The sequence below is a fragment of the Dromiciops gliroides genome, chromosome 4 (assembly GCF_019393635.1).
Source record: "Dromiciops gliroides isolate mDroGli1 chromosome 4, mDroGli1.pri, whole genome shotgun sequence".
In the NCBI taxonomy this organism is placed as follows: domain Eukaryota; kingdom Metazoa; phylum Chordata; class Mammalia; order Microbiotheria; family Microbiotheriidae; genus Dromiciops; species Dromiciops gliroides.
In genome coordinates this window covers 226456779-226480096 of record NC_057864.1, presented here as the reverse complement: position 1 = coordinate 226480096, position 23318 = coordinate 226456779, and the positions used below count along the sequence as shown (strand labels likewise).

General features: G+C 34.8%; 1 protein-coding gene across 5 annotated transcripts in view; it reads right to left on the bottom strand.

Moving 5' to 3' along the window:
- ARHGAP44 (Rho GTPase activating protein 44) overlaps window positions 1–23318 on the bottom strand; it is a 147435-nt gene that overhangs the window by 106187 nt on the left and 17930 nt on the right. For all 5 annotated transcript variants that reach the window (XM_044001817.1, XM_044001813.1, XM_044001814.1 and 2 more), the window contains exons 2-5: window positions 14095–14134; window positions 10735–10839; window positions 3048–3124; window positions 1342–1453 (exon numbers count right to left, since the gene is read on the bottom strand). In XM_044001817.1, the coding sequence (XP_043857752.1) occupies window positions 1342–1453; window positions 3048–3124; window positions 10735–10839; window positions 14095–14134 (334 nt within the window). The remainder of the gene's footprint in view (window positions 1–1341; window positions 1454–3047; window positions 3125–10734; window positions 10840–14094; window positions 14135–23318) is intronic.

Sequence of the window (23318 nt, the reverse complement as noted above, 5' to 3'; positions counted from 1 at the left end):
TCTCTTTGACTCGGAAACAGAAGTTTGATTGAACTCTTATTCTCTATGGTCAGAAACTTGGCATGCCTGTGCCCCTCCCCCACTGGACCACCACCACTCGATTCAGCCCACTGGTTCAGACCCAGGGTGCTTTGCCCCAACTCCATCAGAGACTGCCTCAACTTCACCCTGGCCTATCGCCAAACCTTCTCACCAGTCTGTGATCAGAGCCTCAGAAACTGCTTGTGCTGAAGACTCTGATGGGCACTGGAGGCACTGTCTGTTCCTGGCTGGGTCCTGACTGCATGCTGAGCTGTTCAGCCTGGTCAGTAGGTGATTGCAATTGTCCTCTTTTGCTGAAAAAGAGTCTCACGCTATTCTTATGTGCATTAGACTGCTCTGGGTTTTTGTTGTTGTTGTTGTTGTTTTTGTTTTTTTTACCACATTCTATCTAAGGCAATGTTAGAAAATATCTAAGGCAATTGCCACTAAATACAAAGGATCATATCATTACCAGTCATGACCTGACTGATTGGCAATGTGCTTTGGGTTCACTTAGTACTATGAACTAAGACCTTGCTATCCAAAAACCAAATGCTATTTAATTTCTGGGTAAGGAATTCCCAATAATTATGCTACATGCATTTTCTTCATTTTCAGGTATACAGATAAATAATAATTTATTCATTTGCTTATACCAGACAAATGACTAAGTTGTTTAGAGAGGTTGAAGGTGGGGAGGAAGGAGGGCTATAAAGAGAGGAAGAGTAAACTGACTTTTAAAGGGTTTAAGGACATAATTCCCCACCCCCCTTTCTCTTCCTCTGCTTTTTCCTTTCCTTTCCTCTTTCCTTCCTTTTCCTTCTTTCCTTTTTCCTTTTCTTTCCCCTCCTTCCCTTTTATTTCCTTTCCTTCCTTCTCTTTCTCTTCTTTTCCTTCCATTCTTTTCTACCCTTCCCTTTTTGACAAAGTAGTGGTAGTTAGGGCATAGGGAAATAGAGATTTATACTAATAGTAAAGTTCCTAAGTGGGAGAGTTGGAACCTTATCAAATTGAAGGGAAGAGGGCATAGTATAGACAAATAATGGATGTATGGCTATATCTATCAGGTAAGGCTTCAAGGCTTCTATTTAGTAGACACTTATCTACTTGTTGATCTATTAATCATTATTTCATATTCTGAAGTTTGCCATGGCAAATCATAGATGAAAAAAATGTTCATTTTCTTGTAGTACTGGTGTCAGGAGGCAAGCTATAAAGATGGGAAGGGAAGGGAAGAGACTTCTGAAGCAGACGGTCTCAGATGCAATGCTATTCCACTCCCACTATATATTTTGTATCCATGCACTCCCTATTCCTTACCTCTGCCAGTACAAACAGTGGCTCAATCACATCTCTCTCTACTTGTAATTCAAAATGGATAAGCTCCTGGGCTAGTTTGTCCTCTGTTTCACCACATAATTTCAGCATCTTGCTGCAAAAAACAAAAACAAAAACAAAAACTAGCAAAACAATGAAAAGGTCAATAGAAAGGGACAGCACTCCATTACACTCATAACCTTGGCTGAGTAAATCTTCATCGAAATGTATGATCAAAAAGCTGTTTGCTTTTTCTGGAGATGACACTTCTTAATTTGCCCTTTCCCTTTCCCTTTCCCTTTAAGAATCAAAGGAAATCAACCCATTTTGGGGGTAAGGGAGTAGGGCCTACTATGTGACTGGAATTAAGGAGGTAGAGACATATGCCCTCACATCTGAAAACACATGTCCCAAACAGCCCTATTCCTCTTTCTGCATATACACTAAAGAAGAGAGCTCTCTTGACATGTATTCTTCCACCTCAAGTTCTAGAACAAAAAACCTTTTTGTTGATGCTAAGAAAACCAAGCAGATTATAGCCAAAATGTAAGATACATGATGGCCTGGCTCCAACACTTGTTAGTTGTATAACCAGGAGCAGCTCAAGAATTCTAAACTTCAGTATCCATTTCTGTGTAGTGGGGATAATAATTGTGTCACTACATACCTTTATGAGCTTGTGAGGAAAATACTCTGTAAATTTTAAAGATTTTTAGAAATGTGAATTAATATTTTGAAATGGTAAATGAACTTGAAAATGATTCTCCAAATAAGATTTATTTTATTCTATTTTACTAATTTCAATGATTTCTAGTTGAAAGTGTACATCTCCAAAGAAGATTTCAGACCTTCACTAAATAACCTAACCTAGTTTATTACAAATGACTGGTAGTCAAAAGGATTTAAAATTTATATCTAATGCAAATCTCCCTTGCTGTCTTAATATGTAATTGTAAATAAACAAACTACCACTTTTAGAGACACTTAGGTTTTGCTTCATTTATCTTTAAAAAATTTACAAGAAGCAAAGTTAATGTGAACATATGATTATAAAATATATATGGACTTTAGAATTGAGGCCTATATAATCTTTTAAAGTTCAACCATACCATAAATTTAAGTTTTTCTATACTAGAAACTACATGTTCTTGAATGACTAACTCCCCTTTTTTGATTCTAAGGTTTTTCTGTATATAATGAGTTGGTTAAATAGTATAATGGAAACCATCATCTGGATTGGGATGAGTGAAATCATTTCTTTCCCACCCACATCCAACCCCTCCACACCCCCCAAGAGCAAGGACTGTTTATTTTGGTGGTGGTTGTTTTGACTTTATATCCCCCAGCACCTTAAAAATAACAGTACCTTAATAATTTCTTGTTGAATTGCCTGGCCTACAAAATATAGCACATCCTATATTTGTATATATGTATATATATCCTATATAGCATATCTTATATCCAATAGTGTACATTTGCCAGATAATAGAGAGCCTCTTCCACAGTCCAGTCTTCAAATGGGAAACATTCATTTTAGATACCTCCTTCCCTTACAAGTATCCTCATGTTTTACTTCTGAGGGAGCGACTCAAGTAATTTTTCTATGCTAAATTCAAGGACATGAGAAGTACCATTGCTAGAACATGCTTAATACAGTTTCAGGACTTCTCTATTGACCTGGCATGAACTTGAGTAGATTGTTGCCTTACCCAAGAAGTGTTTCATCCCCCAAGATGGTTGACCCTTCCATTAAACACTGGGCCAGTGCTGTCAGAGGTAACTTTTTCTGAAAAATAAACAAAAGTTTAGTGTGAAAAGCATTCCCAAAGCTTTATTAGATAGAGCAAAACAGCAAGATCTCAAACAACCACCCAGAAGTTTCTATTATTGATGGAGAAACAAGTCCATACTGAAATCACATTATCTTTTATTTTGCTTTTTATATTTAGAACTATAGTAGAAATTTATTTTGGGAAGGGAGGGAGAAAGTGATTGTGACTATTGTAGTATTTTTCTTGAAGCACAGGTTTGACCATTTCACCATTTTGCTCAATAAATACCAGTGGATGCTTTTGTTATTATTTCACTAATTTTTTCAGTCTTATCCAATTCTTCATAACCCCATTTAGGCTTTTCTTGCCAAAGTTGCTGAATTGGTTTTCCATTTCCTTCTCCAGCTTCTTTTACAGATGAGGAAACTGAGGCAAATAGGGTTAAGTGGTAAGCCCAGGGTCATACAGTATCTGAGGCTGGATTTGAATTCAGGAAGATGAGTCTTTGTGATTCCATGCGTGGCACTCTATCCACTACAACAACTAGTTACCAGTGGATTCTTTCAGCATCAAATGTAAAATCTTCTGTTTGGCATTTAAATCCCTTAAAACTTCACCCCTTCCTATCTTTCCAGTATTTTTATACTTTATTCTCCTCTACACATTCTGTGATGCAGTTATATCAGCCTCCTTGCTATTTCTCACATGCAACACTCTATCCTCCAATTCCATTACTTTGCATTGTTATTCCCATGGTCAAAATACTCTGCCCCCTTGTCTCAGTCTCTTATCTTCTCTGGATTTCTTTATGACTTAGCTCAGGTTTTACTTTTTGGAGGAGACCTTTCCTGGTCCCTCTTGCTGCTAGTGTCTTCTCTTTGAGATTACTTTCCATCTTCTCTCTCTCTCTCTCTCTCTCTCTCTCTCTCTCTCTCTCTCTCTCTCTCTCTCTCTCTCTCTCATACACACACACACACACACACATATATATCTGTAAATAATTAATTATTTATATGTTGTCTCCCTTATTAGAATATGAGTTCTCTGAGGGCAAGGACTGTGTTTTTGCTTTTGTTTAATTTTCTAGTCAGTAAATGCATCAGCAATCATTTATTAAGTATTTATTATATATCAGGAATTATTGTTCTGGAATACAATGAATGACAAAAAACATTATTTTCTAGGAGCTCACATTCTCAGGGAGGAAACAGCATGTAAATAACTATTTACATATAATTCATCTATAGAGAAGGAAGGCAATGGATACCAGACAATATATCATCAATTTTCCCAGTCACATTCCAGACCCAAGATAAATATATATATAAGTATGTGTGTATGTGTGTGTGTGAGCACTCATGTGCACATGAGAGTGTGCATGCACATTTAGAATCTTCTAGAGTAAAGAGATAAGCCATAGAGGTAAGAAATACTCATAGGTTGCCCATAACGTTAATAAACTTAGGTGGAAAGATGAGTAGGTCGCAAAAGAAATAAACCATCTAACCTATAAATAGTTAAATTAAAATGTTACAGAAATAATTACTCAACTAGATTTAATGTTAAAATTTTTAAAAATTAAATTATTTTTCCAATTAACAAGCATGAATTTTCTCTTTTCATTCCCTACTCCATTATCTACTGAACAAAGAACCTTTGTAACAGATGTGCTTAGTCAAGCAAAACAAATTCCTGAATTCGTTGTATACAAATATGTATGTTTCTTTCTAAATCTCCAGTTTATCAGATATCAGCTGGTTTATAGCTTGCATTTTCTTTCATCCTCGGGAATAGTGGTTTAACAGTACACTGATCAGAGGTCCCAATTCTACCTTTTATTTACAATGTTTTTGGATAAATTGTTCTGATTCTATTATTTTACTCTGCATCAAATAATACAAGTCTTCCCAGTTTTCTCTGAAGCTTTCCATATTATTATTTTTATAGTTCAATAATATCAAAGTATATCCATATAACATTAATCTACTTTCTAATAGATGGGCACTCCTTTGGTTACCATGGTTTTGGTACTTAAAAATGAGCTACAATAAATATTTATACCCTTTGATTCCTTCTTTGATATTTCTGGAGTATAAACCTAGTAGTGATACTGCTGTGTTAAAGGGTATGTATGGTTTAGTGACTTTTTAGGCATATAAATTGCTTGGAATGGCTAAACTCAATCTTGGCTCCAGGAAATAAATGCCTATTTTTCTGATGCTCCTCCAACAATGATCATTTTCCCTTTTTTATTATCATCTCCAATCTTATGGAGTATGAGATAAAACCCTAGAGTTGCTTTAAATGGATCTGTCAACCAGTTCCAGGAATACATGATGAGCAGATCTGAAATGCTTTCTTAATTCTCTTCATGACAAGCATAGGAATAATTCTGATCATGATCTGATGTTTCCTACAATGCAATAAAAACCAGCCAAACAATTCTTTCACTGTCTGCTTTATACATGCTCTGAATGAAAGAGGGCTCATTTGGATGATAGGGTGCAAGGAATTGAGAGGGAGTAGATTTCAGTCTGTTGAAAACCAATTTGGTTGGTATGTTTCCAGCATTTCTTTTCAATCTTTTGCTGGAATTACACACTTGGGGCTGTTTTCTACTTCCCTATAATTCCTTACCAAACAAACTGACATGTTACCTTTATTCCATTTGGAACATCATTACTTATTTTAAAGATCACATTTCTTCAAAATTTATTCACATTTATTAAAAATTAACTCATTGAAAAAATTTGAAGAAAATAAGCAAAATATTTTGAAAGAAGTTGTGAAAGCCACAAAGATAAATAAGATAAGAGCATATGATCTAGTGCAAGAGATAAGAAATCTACAAAAATAACCAAAACATAAGGTGGTACCTGAACTAGAACATGAGGGACAGCATTTTCCAGAGACAGGGAATACCAGAGGTAAATTTATTAGACTCTGAGTGGACAAAGTATTTGATTCGGAGCTAGGAATTCTTGAGTTCAGACACTTACTGTGTGACCCTATATAAATCACATAACTTCTCTGGTTAAGAAAACATATTTTCTTTTCTTTAAAATGAGGGAGTTGGACTTGACTTTTAAGGCCTCTTATAATTCTCTAGAATTCTATGTGACTCTTGGACATAATAATAAAAAAAAGACTGTATAAAAATTGTTTTAAAAATCTGCCTTGGGGGGCGGCTAGGTGGCGCAGTGGATAAAGCACCGACCCTGGATTCAGGAGTACCTGAGTTCAAATCCGGCCTCAGACACTTAACGCTTACTAGCTGTGTGATCCTGGGCAAGTCACTTAACCCCCATTGCCTTGCAAAAAAAAAAAACAAACCAAAAACAAAAACAAACCAAAAATCTGCCTTGGTTAATATAATTTCAATATTTCAAAGGAGCTACAATTTCATGAACCTAAATAGTAGAGCTTGCAACCCCTCTACATCCTGTGCAATTTTTTGTTTTCTATAAATCCTCCACAGGAGATCCATGCAAAATAGTAGAGGTCTTTATCTAGGTCTTTTAACATTCTGTGGCTATCAGTAAAGTCCTCAAGCTCAGTATCATTGTCATTCCTCACTCTTGCTACATACACAAGCACCTCACCTCCTTTTCCAGTTAAAAGGATATGGGATAGGTACTAGACTTATGGATTCATTGTCATAGGGAACTCATGGATGAGAGAATTACCATAACCAAGGCAGATCAGAACTTCCTCTACAACTTATAGCCTCGGAAAATTGCCTAAAGAATGGAGATGTTAAATGACTTTCCCAGAGGCATGTAACCAGTATGTGACATAAACAGAACCTGAATTAAAGGCTCTGTGCCTCTGAGGCCAACTCCCTAACCACTACCACTCTGATTCTCTTTTTTAGACTACACAGATATGAAATTATGTGTGCTAAACATGGTTCTTTGGTGTGAAATGTAATACTAATGGATATTCAAATGCATGTTAATGAGTTTTAATGAAGACATAAGTCCTGAAACTAACTGAAAATTAACCTTGGCTATAGAACAGAGGTAAACAACTCTTCCCTGTGTGTATTTGCCTCAGAAATACTACACATATTGTTATTAGGCTCTATGAAAACACAATATTAAGTGAAACAATATTATAGAGAAAAATTAGTGCCATAGGAACCATGAATGAATGAATAAAAAAATCTTTGTTATATACTTGTCATGTTCAAAGCACTGGGGACAAAAGTAGAAAAGCAAGACAGTCCTTACTCTTTGAAAACTCATTCTAATGGGGAAGACAAAACATATAGGAATTTTCAGCTACAAATCATGTAGAATGGCTCAGTGATTCTTAGAACATGTTGAAGATGGTAATGCATCTTTTAAAATGCTATTTCTAGTTACAAAACCATATCTATTTTTTGTAAAAGTTTTATTGATATTCTGTTTTTATATTTTATGTCCAGATTACCTCCACTTCTTGAGAGGTTTCTTGTAATAAAGTAAAACAATTAAGTAAAACTAATAATACAATGACCTCATGTGAAAGTACATGCAACATTCTACCCCATAGCAATCCCCAACATTCTATTTTTTTAAAAAATGAACAGAAATCTATTTTCTCTCCCTACTATTCATCCTACCCCATTGAAAACAAAAGAAAAATAAATTCCTTGTAATGAATATGCATAGTCAAGCAAAAATAAACTTTCTCAATGTCTGTATCCAAAATTATATTTCATTCTAGACTCTAAATCCATCACCTTCCTGTCATGGATAACATGTTTTATTAGTGATCATTTGAAATCATGAGAGGTCACTGTATTGAACATTGTTCTTATAGTTTTCAAAGTTGGTTGTTTTTATAGTGTCATGTTATTGTATAAATTGTCTGCCTGGTTCTGCTCATTTCATTCTTCATCAGTTTATAAAATTCTTCAAAATTGTTGTTTTATAATATTGAAATTATAGTATTAATTGTGCTTATGGTTATGATTACTTTACTCTTCATGAGTTCATATATCTACCTCTGTCCTGTTTTGTTTTGTTTTTCCACAGGGCAATGAGGGTTAAGTGACTTGCCCAGGGTTACACAGTAAGTGTCAAGTGTCTAAAGATAGATTTGAACTGAGGTCCTCCTGAATCCAGGGCTGGTGCTTTATCCACTGTACCACCTAGCTATGTCCTTTTGAAATAATCTATCTTCTGATTTCCTTCATCAAATAATATTCCATCACATTCATATACCACTGCTTATTCAGTCATTCAACTTTCTGTCACCTCAAATAGAGTGATTATAAAAATATGTATTATATAAAGTTTATTATATATAATATATAGAGATTATATAGAGATATTATGGAGATTATATATGTTGCCTATATATGTATATATAAATAAAGACTTCTCTTCTTTATTTTTGATGTTGAACCATTTGACGGTGTCATGATGTTTGGTGGCAAGAACTTTCTCTTCCAGGCCTCAGCAGCGATGGCTTCAGAGGAGTCAGGGGCTGTAGCACCTGCAGAGGTAGTTGACAGATAACACATACCCAAGGGTTTCTCCTGAGATGATGGCTGGCAAAAGGATTAGTGGTTTGGGGAATACTGTTATTCCAGAATTATCCACCTATTGGTGACAGTTGGTCAGTAGCTTGGGCTGGCAGTGGCAGAGATGGGGTTTGCTAGTGGCCCCCATTCCATGAGAGTTACTAACCCTGGTAATAGCTGTAGGGACCAAGCTAGAAATAGGAGTGGTAGTCTGGGAAGCAGTAAAATTCCTGGAGCTCTTAGACCCTGGATCCTAGAGGAGGTAGTAGTTGAGATGGTAGTGGTGGTGGTTTGACCCATATGCTGTCTCTCCTGTAAGACTCCTTGCTGAAAGTGAGATATATGTCTCAAATTCAATGGGTATAAAGTCCAACTTATTCTTGGAAAGTAGGTCACTTACTAATCATTCGTCAGCTCCCACTTTTCCTTACTATCTACTTGTCCTTTCCTTTCCCTTCTTTTTTCCCTCCTTTTTTCGCATCTCTCTTATATAAAATTGAAGCCCATTGTTTGAACAGTTGATGTATTTGTTAAGTGAAGTTTTATTTTCTTGGTTCTTAGTTTAAAAAGCAAACAGGTTTAATGCTTTCTATTTCTCTTTTAAAAAATAACCTAAGACTTTGTTATTCTTGCTTTCTCAGTGTGGGTGGGAAGTAGGAGTGAGAAAAACAACAATTATTTTTTGGAAAAATAACAAAATTTAATTTAAAAAAATAAGTCCAAGGGGCAGCTAGGTGGTGCAGTGGATAAAGCACTGGCCTTGGATTCAGGAGGACCTGAGTTCAAATCCAGCCTCAGACACTTGTCACTTACTAGCTGTGTAACCCTGGGAAAGTCACTTAACCCTCATTGCCCTGCAAAAAACCAATAATAAGTCTGTAAAGGTAGGTTGCAACCAGTTGTTGGACAGCTAAGTAGTTTGTGTTTTATTCCTGTTATTGTACATATGCGTTTTATTGTACTTAGGCAATAAGGAGACACTGAAATTTAGTTGTTTAGCTAGTTAATCTTTTGGTTTTCTTCTCTTTACTATTTTTTTTTTACCAAGCCTAATTTGATAAATTACATAAATTTTCATCAAGTTAGAGGTTATAGAATTATGAATGATAGTGTTAAAATAATGTTTGGTAATTTTTTTCTTCCTAAAAAGTTGTAAAAATCCTTCATAAAGGCTTAAAAAAATAAATAACCCTAAAACTAAAGAGAAGTCCTTGATCAATTTAGATCTGTGTACCTCAGAAAAAAAGTTTTCTATCTCCTGACAGGTAACTTTTATTTTTGGAAATTTTATTTTCAATTCCAAATTTTCTTACTTCCCAGCCCCTCCTCCATCAATCAAGAAGGTAAGAAACATGATACCCATTATACATGCATTTCCACATTTCCAATGTTGTGAAAAAAAATCAAGAAAAATAAAGTGAAAAGTAATATGCTTCAACCTGTATTAAGAGTTCATCAATTTTCTTTCTGATGATAAATAGCATGAGCTCTTTGGAATTATCAAGGATCATTATATTGATCAAAGCATCTAAGTCTTTCTTAGTTGATTGGCCTGACATATAGCTTTAGTCATGACATTTACTAACATCCTGGACAGGCACAGACATACAGCATTAATCTACTCATCAATAGTTTAAAGTGGCTGTACCCTAGCATGATAACATTTGGCTATTTCTCTCAAAGTTAACATATACTTCCATTTAGATATTATGTATAAATGGAATCCTGAGACACAGAACTGAGACAACAGTATGATAGCAACAACAGTTATTAAAGATACAACCTTGCAAATGATGTAGTCATACTTCTTTAAACAGGTGACACTATTGTTGTTATTTTTTAACTCTTCTATCATTACTTGTGTTGAACTAAAGAGTCAAGGAGTTACTGGTAAGGGAAGGGGAAGGTAGAAATTTCACATGACACTAAGGGCTAAGGGGCTGTGGATAGAATGATGATCCTATAAAAAAGGGGGTAAGCTTGAATTTTGTAGGAGATAAATTTATTTGGTTCTAAAAACACATCTAATAATCTTCCTGAAATAAATCAGGAGCCTACTGATATAGCCTTAGTAGCTAAGAAGCTTCAGCTTCTTGGAAATAGGTCACTTACTGATCGTTTGTCAGCTTCTACCCCTTGTTGTCCTTGGAGACATGCGGTCAACTTCTTGTGAGTACTATGTGATACTTGTTTCACCAGCTCCAAGCGCTTCTCTACCTACAGGCAAAAAATGGGTAGCATCAGGAGATGAGTGGGTGAGGTTGGTGAGGTTAAAGTAGTCAAATTTTCTTAGTGAGGGATTGTTTCTAGAGTAAAGGATCTACTGAGTCAAATGGAGGAAACACCTAAAACTTAAAAGAAAAACAAGAGGGAGTGATTTCGGCTTCAGGCTTTATCATTATTACAACTTACTTCCCACCCATTCCTCCTTTAAAATAAATTTTTTGATGCCTTTTTTTCATATCACAATAATTTCCTATTATTATATTTTTTTTGGTGAGGCAATTGGGGCTAAGTGACTTGCCCAGGGTCACACAGCTGGTAAGTGTTAAGTGTCTGAGGCCGGATTTGAACTCAGGTCCTTCTGAATCCAGGGCTGGTGCTCTATCCACTGTGCCACCTAGCTGCCCCAATCATTTCCTATTATAAAGTGTGCCCCCTACCTACACCTGCCAAATTGAATCCTCCCTTATAACAAAGAAAAATCATTAAGTACCTACTACTTACTAGCTATGTTGCAAGTTACTCTCACTTAGTTTTTTAAACATTATTAAATGTCTACTATGTGCAAGGTATCATACTAGGCACTAAAAATAATTCAATATGGTCCTTGGCCTCACTGAGCTTATAGTCTAGTAGGTAGGATATACAAGTGACTATAATAAAAAACCCCCCAGAATATCCTAAGTATATAAAACATGCACAAAATCTTATGCAAGGAAGAAAAAAAATCAGTATTGAGGGAATCAATCAATCAAACAAGTATTTATTAAGGCTGTACTATATGTTAAGAACTATGTTAGGTTCTGGAGATAAAAAGATAAAACAGAAACTTACCTTCAGGGAATTCCCATTCTTTTTGGATGTGAGAGGAAACCATATGTATGTAAAATATATACAAAAGAAATACAAGGCATTATTTGAAATAAATTGAAAAAAGGCAGGAAGGAGCAGTTTGTGATGATCTTTAAATGCCAAACAAAAGATTTTTAGATCTGATCCTGGAGGTAATAGAGAACCCTATGTAGTGTATTGAGAAGGGGCAAACTTGATTGATATGATCATTTCTTTAGTTTAGGAAAATCAATTTGGGAGCTGAGTGTCAAAATAGTTAATCCGAAGGCTGTTGCTATAATCCAGGGGAGAGGTGATGAGGGTCTGAACTAGGCTAGTAGCTATGTAAGTATAGAGAAGATAACTTAAAAGAGAGATGTTGTAGAGAAAGAAAGTACCAGATTTGACAATGGATTAGATATATGAAATGAGGCAAGAGAGTGGTCAAGGATGACAATGAGGATGTGAACCTAGGTGACTAAAAATATGGTACTGCTATTGACAGTAATTTGGAAATGAAAAAGAAAGCAAGATTTGAGGGAGAAAATACCAGTGCATTAATAACATGATTATCTATAATTTATCTTTTATATATTTTGTTTGTACATAGTTTGCAAGTTGTATGTCCCTCACCTCCCATCTCAATTAGACTGTGGGCTTCTTTTATGTTTACCTTTGTAGTCCCAATACTTAGCACAGGGCCTGGAACATAGTAGGTGCTAATAAATGCTTGTTGACTTGACATAGATAAAAATCCAGCAAACAAGATAGGGAGGAAGCAATTTACAAGTAGGAGGAGAACCAAAGGAGAATATAATCACAAAAATCTAAAAAGGAGTGTCCAGGGAGAGAAAGTTATGAATGGTGTCAAATGATACACAGAAGTAAAAAAGGATAAGGACTGAGAAGAGGCTATAAGTTTGGGCAATTAAGAGACCATTGGTAATTTTAGAGAGAGTGATTTCAGAGAAATGTAGCTGGAAGCCAGATTGCAGAGAATTTATAAGAGAACGAGAGAAGAGAGGAAGTAGAAGCACAGATTGGAGGTGGTTTTCTCAAGGAGTAGCTGAGATAGGGAGGAAAGATATAAGAAAACAGCATTTTAACATGCATGGTATGATGTAGTGAAGGCTTTTTAAAGAATGAGAGGGAGACACAGTGGGTTTTGTAACCAGCAGGAGAGGAGCCAGTATTGACCAGTGAGTGTACTAGTTTGGCTGACATATCCTGCTCAGTCAGCTATTAGCTAGCACAAGTGCAGCTCAGCTTTGCAGCAGAAATATCTGTTCAACACACAAACTATATTTATGAAAGAACTTTTGTTGACATTTCTAAAGACAGAAAGGTAATACTGAACTTTATGGTTTCAGAGTTGTGAGTTATTCAGAGCACATTTTTTTCCACTCATATGTCCTTGGAAGATTTCTGTATTTTCATACTCTCCTACTCAAATGCACTCCTACTCCTTTGAGACTCAGGTTTATATTTGAATTTTGAAGTATTTTTTAATCCTGTATTTGCTTTAATATAAGTATCTAGAATGTTATTTCTTTTTCCTTATTGCTAAGTAAATGCTTATGTTTAAGATTTTAACATGTCACCTTGTGAGTAGAAGTATATTAGTGGGGGATTGAAAACAAAAATTGTGTGTGTGTGTGTGTTGGGGTGAATTCTTCTACAACAGAGTAAAATCTAAGACCCTGAGAGAGTAAAGATTGTAACTTCATGGTGGTGGTCCTACTCTGAGACATGCCAGTATGAGGCCTGGTTGAGGTGAATGAGCCAGCCCAGAGAGTAATCTTGATACACCTTCTGTGAGAGGTATGAGGAATTACACAGTGGATGGAAGACGCTCCACACACTCATTTAAGAAGAAAAACATCTCTTAACAGTTAGAAGTATCAAAAAATGAAATGGGATACCTTGAAACGTATTAAAACTATCCCTAACTAGAAGTATTCAAGTACAATCTGGATGAGCACTTTAGGGAGATGTTGGAGAAGGGATTTTTGCTCAGGTATGCATTGCCTTTTACTACCAACTTTGACAGGATCCAGCTCCAAGACTGTGATCTTTAAGGTCCCTTCAAGCTTTATGATTTCAAGCACATGAATAACATGCTCAGGTCACAAAATCCCACAGATTATGTCATTTATAAAGGTCACAGATATCTCATTTATAAAATAAAAATAATAATACTCTATCTGAAGGAAGATTACTAGACCACATGATCTTAAAGTCCTTTCTAGCTTTAAGGTCAATGTGACCAAGTTGTTCAGAAATTAATGATGATGATGATGATTATACTTCTATAACATTCCTATGAGAAATATTTGAGAAAGAGTTCAATGGTGAGGGTGACAGAGGGAAGGGTTGAAAAATGTTGAAGTAAGGTAGTTAATCAAAGAACTACCTTACCTGAAGAAGGTCTTCATTTAGAACTTCCGTCTTTTCTGCCCTAGAGAGAGAGAGAGAAGTATCAGTTGAAAAATTAAAACCATGTTAATCACATTCCCCAGATTAGAAATAAGAAAACAGTAGCTATGAGAAGGCATTTCTAACTTTAAGAAAACAAAGCAGTTAAGCAATACTCTAACTTCAAGACTAGAGATCCCCTAGAGAACATTAAGTATTCAAAATTATTGGACAGAGAATTCCCACACTGGAAAATAACACTCAGAAGATACTTTCTAGGCATCTGAATACTCAACGAGCATAATGTCAAGGATGGATCAACTGAAGTAACTACAAAGGAAGAAAATCAGCTAATTCAATATGTCAAAGACACATGGTTCCACTTCTACAAAAATATCTTTGCAGTCTTTGAAGATTGGTTGTGGCTATCAGAGAGGATAAGTAATAGTATCCTATTTTTTCCAATTACCTGTAAAGATAATTTTTTTTTCAGGTCCTTACTCTCTTTTATTTTCACATATGTAATCCATAACCACATTTCTACCAGCACAATATCAAGATAATTTTTAACATTCATTTTTATAAAATTTGAGTTCCAAATTTTTTCTCTGCCCCCTCCCTAAAATGGTAAGCAATTTGATATAAATTATATATGTGCAGTCATGTAAAATATATTTCTATATTGGTTATGTTGTGAAAGAAAAAACAAAATAAAAGGAAAAAACATGAAAAAAACAAAATGAAAATAGTATGCTTCAATCTGTATTCAGATTCCACCGGTTCTTTCTCTGGATATGCATAGAAGTTTCCATCATGAGTCTTTTGCAATTGTCTTGGATCCTTGTATTGCTAAGAAGAACTTAGTCAATCATAGTTGATCAACACATAATGTTGTTGTTAATGTGTACAATGTTCTCCCGATTCTGCTCATTTCACTTTGCATCAGTTCCAGGTTTTTATGAAATCTTCCTGCTTATCATTTCTTATACCACAATAGTATTCCATAACATTCATATTCTATAGCTTGTTTAGCCATTCCCCAATTGATGGACATCCCCTCAATTTCCAATTCTTTGCCACCACAAAAAGAGATACCATAAATATTTTTGTACATGTAGGTGCTTTTCCCTTTTTTATGATTTTTTGGGGATACAGACCTAGTATGCAGAGTTCAATTGCCCTTTGGGCATAGTTGCTCTCCAGAATGGCTGGATCAGTTCACAGCTCCACCAACAGTGCATTAGTGTTCCAATTTTCCCACATCCTCTCCAACATATATCATTTTCTTTTTCTATCATATTAGAGTTGTTTTAATTTGCATTTCTCGAATCAATAGTGATTTAGAGCATTTTTTCATGTGACCATAGATAGTTTTAATTTTTTCCCACCGGGAAAGTGCCTGTTTATATCCTTTGTCTACTTATTAATTGGGGAATGACTTGTATCCTTATAAATTTGACTCAATTCTATATGTTTTTGAGAAATGAGGCCTTTATCAGAGACACCTGCTGTAAAAATTGGTTCCCAGGTTTCTTCTTTATTTTTTAACATTACTTTTTTATTTTGAGTTCCAAAATGTCTCCCTCCATCGATCCCCTCCTCAATCCATTGAGAAGACAAGAAATGATACCAAGATGAAGTCACACAAAACATATTTCTTTATTATCCACATTGCGAAAAAGCAAGAAAAATAATGAAAGTAAAAATATGCTTCTATTTGCATTAACACATAATCAGTTTTCTCTCTGGAGGAAAGTATTTTCATCATAAGTCTTTTGTAATTATCTTGGATCACTGTATTGATCACAGTACTAAGTCTAACAGTTGATCATCACTATAATATTGCTGTTACTGTGTCTTCTAGTTATGCTAACTTCACTTGTATCAGTTCATATACATTTTCCCAGGTTTTTCTAAAACCATCCTCTTCCTCATTTCTTATAGCACAACGGTATTCCATCACAATTGTATACCACAACTTCTTCAGTCATTCCTCAAATGATGAGCAACCCCTTGATTTCTAATTTTTTGCTACCACAAAAAGAGTTGCTATAAATATTTTTGTATATAAGTATTTTCCTATTTATTTGCCTGAAAGCAGCTCTCAAGGAGCAACTGCTTCATGTTGTTGTTGTTTTGGTTTGGTTTTTTGGTGGGGGCAATGAGGGTTAAGTGACTTGCCCAGGGTCACACAGCTAGTAAGTGTCAAGTGTCTGAGTTTGGATTTGAACTCAGGTCCTCCTGAATCCAGGGCCGGTGCTTTATCCACTATGCCACCTAGCTGACCCCTTTTTCCTATTTATTTGATCTCTTTTGGATACAGAGATAGTAGTGGTATTACTGGATCAATTCTTTTCTATTCCAATTTAATTTTCTCCGGAGGTCTATCATGTCTATTTTTTCTAAGACTCTACTCATTTTCTTAATGTATTTATTTTATGGTTAAATTAATTTAGTTTTGAGAGGGGGTAAATGAGGTCCCCTTACTAGTATAGTTTTACTGTCTCTTTCCTCCTGTTAACTCATTTAATTTTGTCTTTAAGTATTTGGATGCTATGCCATTTGGTGCATATATTTTTAGCACTGATGTTACTTCATTTTCTATGCTACCTTTTAGCAAAATGTAATTTCCTTGAGCATCTCATTTAATTAGGTCTATTTTAGCTTTTGCTTTGTCTAAGATCATTATTGCTACCCCTGCTTTTTTAAAAAATACCTCAGCTGAAGCATAATAGATTCTGCTTCAATCACTTATTTTAACTATGTGTATGATTTTCTGTTTCAAATGTGTTTCTTATAAACAACATATAGTTTGATTCTGGTTTCTAATGTATTCTGCTATCCACTTATGTTTTATGTGTGAGTTCATCTCATTCAGGTTCACAGTAATGATTATTAACTGTGTATTTCCATCCATTCTATTTTCTTCCATTTATCTTTCTCTTTTTACCCTGTTTCTCCTCAAAAGTCTAGTTTGCTTCTGACCACTGCCTACCTTAATCTACCCTCCCTCATCACTATTCCTTTTTAACTTATCCCTTTCCTCTTTTCCTTCCCTGTTGGGTAAGAGATTTTTATATACATACACAGACATATTGATCCTTATTTGAATCAATGAGAGGTTCCTTCTCATTTCTCCCCACACTGTGAAAGTTCTTCCTTGAATGCCTTTTTTACATGAGAAAATCATCTTTATTTTTCTCTCTCTGCATCCCTTTTTCTCACCCCTTCAGGTTTTTTTTTTAGATCATTCAAACATAACTGACTCACATCCATGCCTTCTGTCTAAGTATACTCCTTCTAATTACCCTTGTGATGATAAACGTTTTATGAGTTACATATATCATCTTCCCATACAGGAATGTAAAAAGTTTAATCTTATTAAGTCCTTTATTGTTTCTCTATCATGTTTCTTTTGAATCTTTTTATGCTTCTTTTGCGTCTTATGTTTAAATTTTCTATTTAGGTCTTGTCTTTTCATTTGGAATGCTAGAAACTTCTCTATTTCATTCAATATCCATTTTCCCTCTAAAGGTTTATACTCAGTTTGCCCAGGTAGGTTATTTTGGTTGTAGTCTTAGTTCTTCTGCCTTACAGAAAATCATATTCCAATCTCCCACTCCTTTATCATGGTAGCTCCTAAATGTAGTAGCTCCATGGTATTTGAACAGTCTTTATCTGGCTGCTTTCAGTATTTTCTCCTTCTCCTGGAATGTTACTATAACATTCCTGGGAATTTTCATTTTGGGATCTCTTTCAGGAAGTGATCAATGGATTCTTTCCATTACTATTTTGTCCCTTGGTTCTAAGCTATCTGGGGAGTTTTCCTTTATAATTTCTTGAAATATGATGTCTAGACTTTTTTTTTGGTCATGGTTTTTACACAGTCCAATAATTTAATTATTTCTCCTTGGTCTATTTTCCAGGTCATTTGTTTTACTGATGATATTTTTCACATTATCTTCTACTCTTTTCATTCTTTTGACTTTATTTTATTATTCTTGATGTTCCATCTGTCCAATTCTATTTTTAAAGTAATTTTCTTCAGAGAGGTTTTGTTTCTCTTTTACCACTTGGCTAATTCTTCTTTTTAAATAGTCATTTTCTTAAGTATTTTTGTGCCACTTTACCAAGATGTTAATTCTATTTTCATAGTTTTCTTGCATTTCTTTCATTTCTTTTCCCAATTTTCCTCTACTGCTCTTATTTGTATTTTAAAACAATCCCTTTTTTTGCTTTTTAAAAATCTTTTTTCTTTAAATCTTCTAGTTGAGATTTTTGTCTAATTTGTATTTTTCCTTAGGCTTTTCTTGTAGACAATTTCAATTGATTGTCTTATTTTGAGTTTGTGTCTTGAGTTTTCCTGTCACCATAATAGATTTGTATGATCAGGGTTTTTTGGTTGTTGTTGTTTGCCCATTTTCCCTCATGAGAAGGAAAGTCACTCTTTTGTGCTTCAGGCCTTTTTAACCTACTGTTTTTATAGTTAGTTCTGGGGTGGGGGAGGGGCATGTCTATAAGTTTTTGGTGCTTTCAGGATGGTATGATGAGAGAAAGGTTGTGCTTACTGCTCTCTTGGACTGCATACTGGTCCTTATTAAGAGTGACTGCTCCTTTGTGATCCCAAGTGCTACCTTCTCCATCCTAGGACGGAAACCGAGAACTACAGCCCCTACTTTCTCATCCTCTAAAACAGATCAGGGGCCCTGCTCATTTGTGACCACAAGTCCTCTGTGCCCAGGAATTGCAGTCCAGAACTATGTAATGAAAGTTAAAGAGAGACTATATATTAGATGTTTGTATTTCTTTTTATCTTGCTCTAAGTTGTATATTATAGACACATATATAGCTATTAGACACTAGTCATTTTTATCCTGTTAGTTTAATTATACATATATAAATACATAGAGATATGGAAATATGGAAATGGGGACACATTGTCAAGTAAAACAACATATTAAATTCTCTCTCATTTCTCACACCTATGGGAAGCCCATCTACCAATATCTACAAGTGAGTTACTAGAAGTAAAGATAAAAATATCTAAGACAGTGCTCTGAGGACAATAATTACCTAGACCTGACCAAAAATCCCTTCTACAAGATCCCCCAAAGTGGCATCCATTCTTTGCTTGAAGATATTCAGTAAGGAGTGTCCCAAAACTACCTGAGGCAGCATCTTCCATTTTCATACAGTTCTAAGTGTTAGGAAGTTTTTCCTTACATCAAGCATAAATGTATAGCTTCCACTCATGATTCTTACTTTTTGTTCCCAACAGGACAAGAGTTATTACTCTCTTACTCAATAGCCCTTTCAACACTTGAAGATAGCTATCATTTTTTCTCTTGATCTCTACTCTTGGCTTTAAAACATTATCATATGACATTATCTTGAGGCCTTTCACCATTCTCTCTTGGATGCTGAGTAACTTGAGAATTTTCTTCCTAAAATATAATGTCAAGAACACAACATTCTAGATGTAGTCTGACCAAGAAAGGGAACAGTATCACTAAGATCTGCTTAGAATATAGTATTTTGATCTGTGATATTATCAATGTGGATACTCCCTTAATTGCTACAGATCATAACTTAATACATATAAGAAGGGCAACTAGGTGGCACAGTGGATAGAGCACCGGCCCTGGAATCAGGAGTACCTGAGTTGAAATCCGGCCTCAGACACTTGACACTTACTAGCTGTGTGACCCTGGGCAAGTCCCTTAACCCCGACTGCCTCACCAAAAAAAAAAAAAAAAAAAAGAAGTAGGAACAATGTTTATTAGGATCCATATCATGTAGGCTAGCCTAGTTTTTCCTTTAAAACAACATTTTCAAGACTTGAGTGGTACAAAGGCCTTAGTCTCAAGAAGCTGATACCAGGCTAGTTGGGGGGCATAAAAGAGCATCCACAAGTAGTCTCTCTCCCTCAGATTTGCCAGATGTACCACTGCCTATGAAAATCACTAAAGCTGGCTGAAAATTCTACCTGAATTAGTTTTGTATACTTGCTGCATAATCTTTCCATGCTATAGCTAGGTAAAATTCCTTTTGTTAACTGTTACAGTCTATGAGTCCATCTCATTCTAATCTTGAATCTGAATCACCAGATTGACTCGAGTCAAGTCTGAAGTATAATATGCTTTCCCAACCTGTGGAATTCTTGCTCATGTCTATTTCAATATACTGGAAGCCTTTGCCAAGTCATCTGACATTTCATGCTTTCAGGATATCACTCAAGGATATCACTCAAGCTGTCTTTCTTATTATTCAATTCTGAATTAAGGCATAAAGGTATGCTTATCAAATGTGCAGATAAGACAAAGCTGAGAAGAATAGCTAATGGCAGATGGATCAAAATCCATGAAGATTTAACAGAAGTATGGTATAGGGAATAGATCATTAGATTTGGGATCAGGAAGACCTAGGTTCAAATACCATCTTTAGTGTTAACTACTTGTATGACACAGAACAAGGCACTTAACTCCTCTGAACCTCAATCCTTTTATCTGTAAAATTGGAAGGGAGTTAATTATAACTTAAGTACATGTCTCATGGAGTTTTTATGAGGGGTAACTGAGTAACATGAGTAAAATACTATGAAATTTTATTCATCTCATTATTATATTTAATGAAACTTAGAAATGGTCCTGTAACATTGCTATCCTGCCATTGTTTTATGGTTAGCGTTCATCAAACTAATGAGTTAGTGGATTAAAAAAAGTTTGTAATCAAAAGAAAATATTGGGATGCAAACTTATGTGATGTACATTTTCATTAAGTATCTTTGATACAACTCCAGTTATAGACAGAAAATAAAGATATTATATACTTCACATTCCAACTCATTTTTTATTTATTTGATCACATACATGAATTTTGAGGGTTTTTCATTTCAGATTATTTTGAGATTGTGAATATTCAGTATAGCAACAACTATTAAAACATTTTTCTTAAATTTTAATGGCTCATTGATATGCCAAGATGATGATGGGCAACAGTTATTATTTTAAAAATTTTTACAAATTTGACTCAGGATTCTATTTATTTTAGAAATGAGATTTTTAGCAAAATCATTTTTAAAAATTTTCCCCAGTTTCCTGCTTTTCTTTCACTTTTGGCTCCATTGTTTGTGCAACATTTAAAATTTTTCATGTAATAAAAATTATCCATTTTACCTTTGGTGAACCTTTCAGTATCTTGATTGGTCATGAACTTTTTCCTATCCATAGATCTGACAGGTAATTTCTTCCATGCTCCACTGATTTGTTTATGATATCATTTACATATAGCCAAATCATGTACCTATTTGTTTTTGCTATTTTTTTTTTGTGGCGCAATGGGCGTTAAGTGACTTGCCCAGGGTCACACAGCTAGTAAGTATTAAATGTCTGAGGCTGGATTTGAACTCAGGTCCTCCTGAATCCAGGGCTGGTGCTTTATCCACTGCACCACCTAATTGCCCCTCATGTCCCTATTTTTGTAGTGTGAGATATAAGTCTATGCACAGTTTCTGCCAGACTACTTTCCAGTTATTTTTCTCAGCAGTTTTTGTCAATATTGAGTTCTTGAACCAAAAGCTTATATCTTTGAGCTTATGAAACAATAGAATACTATGGTCATGTATATATATATATATATATATATATATATATATATATATATATACACACACACACAAACATATAAATTGTACCTAATATATTCCACTGATCAATCACTTTATTTCTTATATAGTGCCAAGTTCTCTTAATGACTATAGCTTTATGTCATAGGTTGAGACCTATTGTTACTCCAGATGAATTTTGATACTTTTACTAGCTCTACAAAATAATTATTTGACAATTTGGTTGCTATGGCATTGAATAAATAAATAAATTTAGGAAATATTGTATTGTTATTATAGTGGCTTGGCTGATCCATAAGAAATCAATATTTCTCCAATAATTTAGATCTCCGCTTTAATGAATATTTGAAAAATGTTTTATAATTGTGTTCATATAATTCCTCTATATGCCTTGGCAGGTAGACTCCCAAGTATTTTATACTGTCTGTAATTATTATTATTATTATTTTTGGTGAGGCAATGGGGGTTAAGTGACTTGCCCAGGGTCACACAGCTAGTACATGTCAAGGGTCTGAGGCAGGATTTGAACTCAGGTCCTCCCGAATCCAGGGTCAGTGCTCTATCCACTGTGCCACCTAGCTGCCCCCTGTCTGTAATTATTTTAAATGGAATTTCTCCTTCTATCACTTCCTGCTGGATTCTGTTGGTAATATATAGAAATACTCATGGTTTATGTGGGTTTATTTAATATCCTGCAACTTTGCTGAAGTTAATTATTTTGCTTAGTTTTTTGGTTGATTTTAGGGTTCTATAAGCATAATATCATATCACTTGCAAAAAATGATGGTTTGGTTTCCTCATTGTTCATTCTTATTCCTTCAATTTTTTTTCTTATTTCATTTCTATAGATAGCATTTCTAGTATGATATTTAATAATAATAGTGATAAGGCACATCTTGATTTACCACTGACCTTATTGGAAATGCGTCTAGTTTATGTCCATTACACATAGTGCTTACTCTTGTTTTTAGATAGATACTACTAATAGATTTTTCTAATCACATGAAAAATGCTCAAAATCATCATTGACTAGAGAAATGCAAACTGAAACAACTCTGAGGTAGCCACCAAACACCTATCAGATTGATAAATGTTGGGAGAGGATGTGGGAAAATTTGGACATTAATGCTGTTGGTGGAGTTGTGAACTGATCCAACTGATCCAATTATGCCCAAAAGTCAATCAAATTCTGCATATTAGATCTGTATCCCCAAAAGATCATAAAAAAAGCAAAAAGGACCTACACGTACAAAAATATTTATGGCATCTCTTTTTTTGGTGGCAAAGAATTGGATATTGAGGGGATGCCCATCAATTGGGGAATGGCTATACAAGCTGTTGAATATGAATGTTATGGAATACTATTGTGGTATAAGAAATAATGAGCAGTCAGATTTTTTAAAAACCTGGAAATACTTGAACGAACTGATGCACAGTAAAATGATCAGAACCAGGAGAACATTGTACACATTAACAACAACATTATGCAATGATCAACTATGATTGGCTTAGTTCTTCTTAGCAATACAAGGATCTAAGACAATTGCAAAAGACTCATGATGGAAAATTCTATCCATATTCAGAGAAAGAACTGTTGGAATCT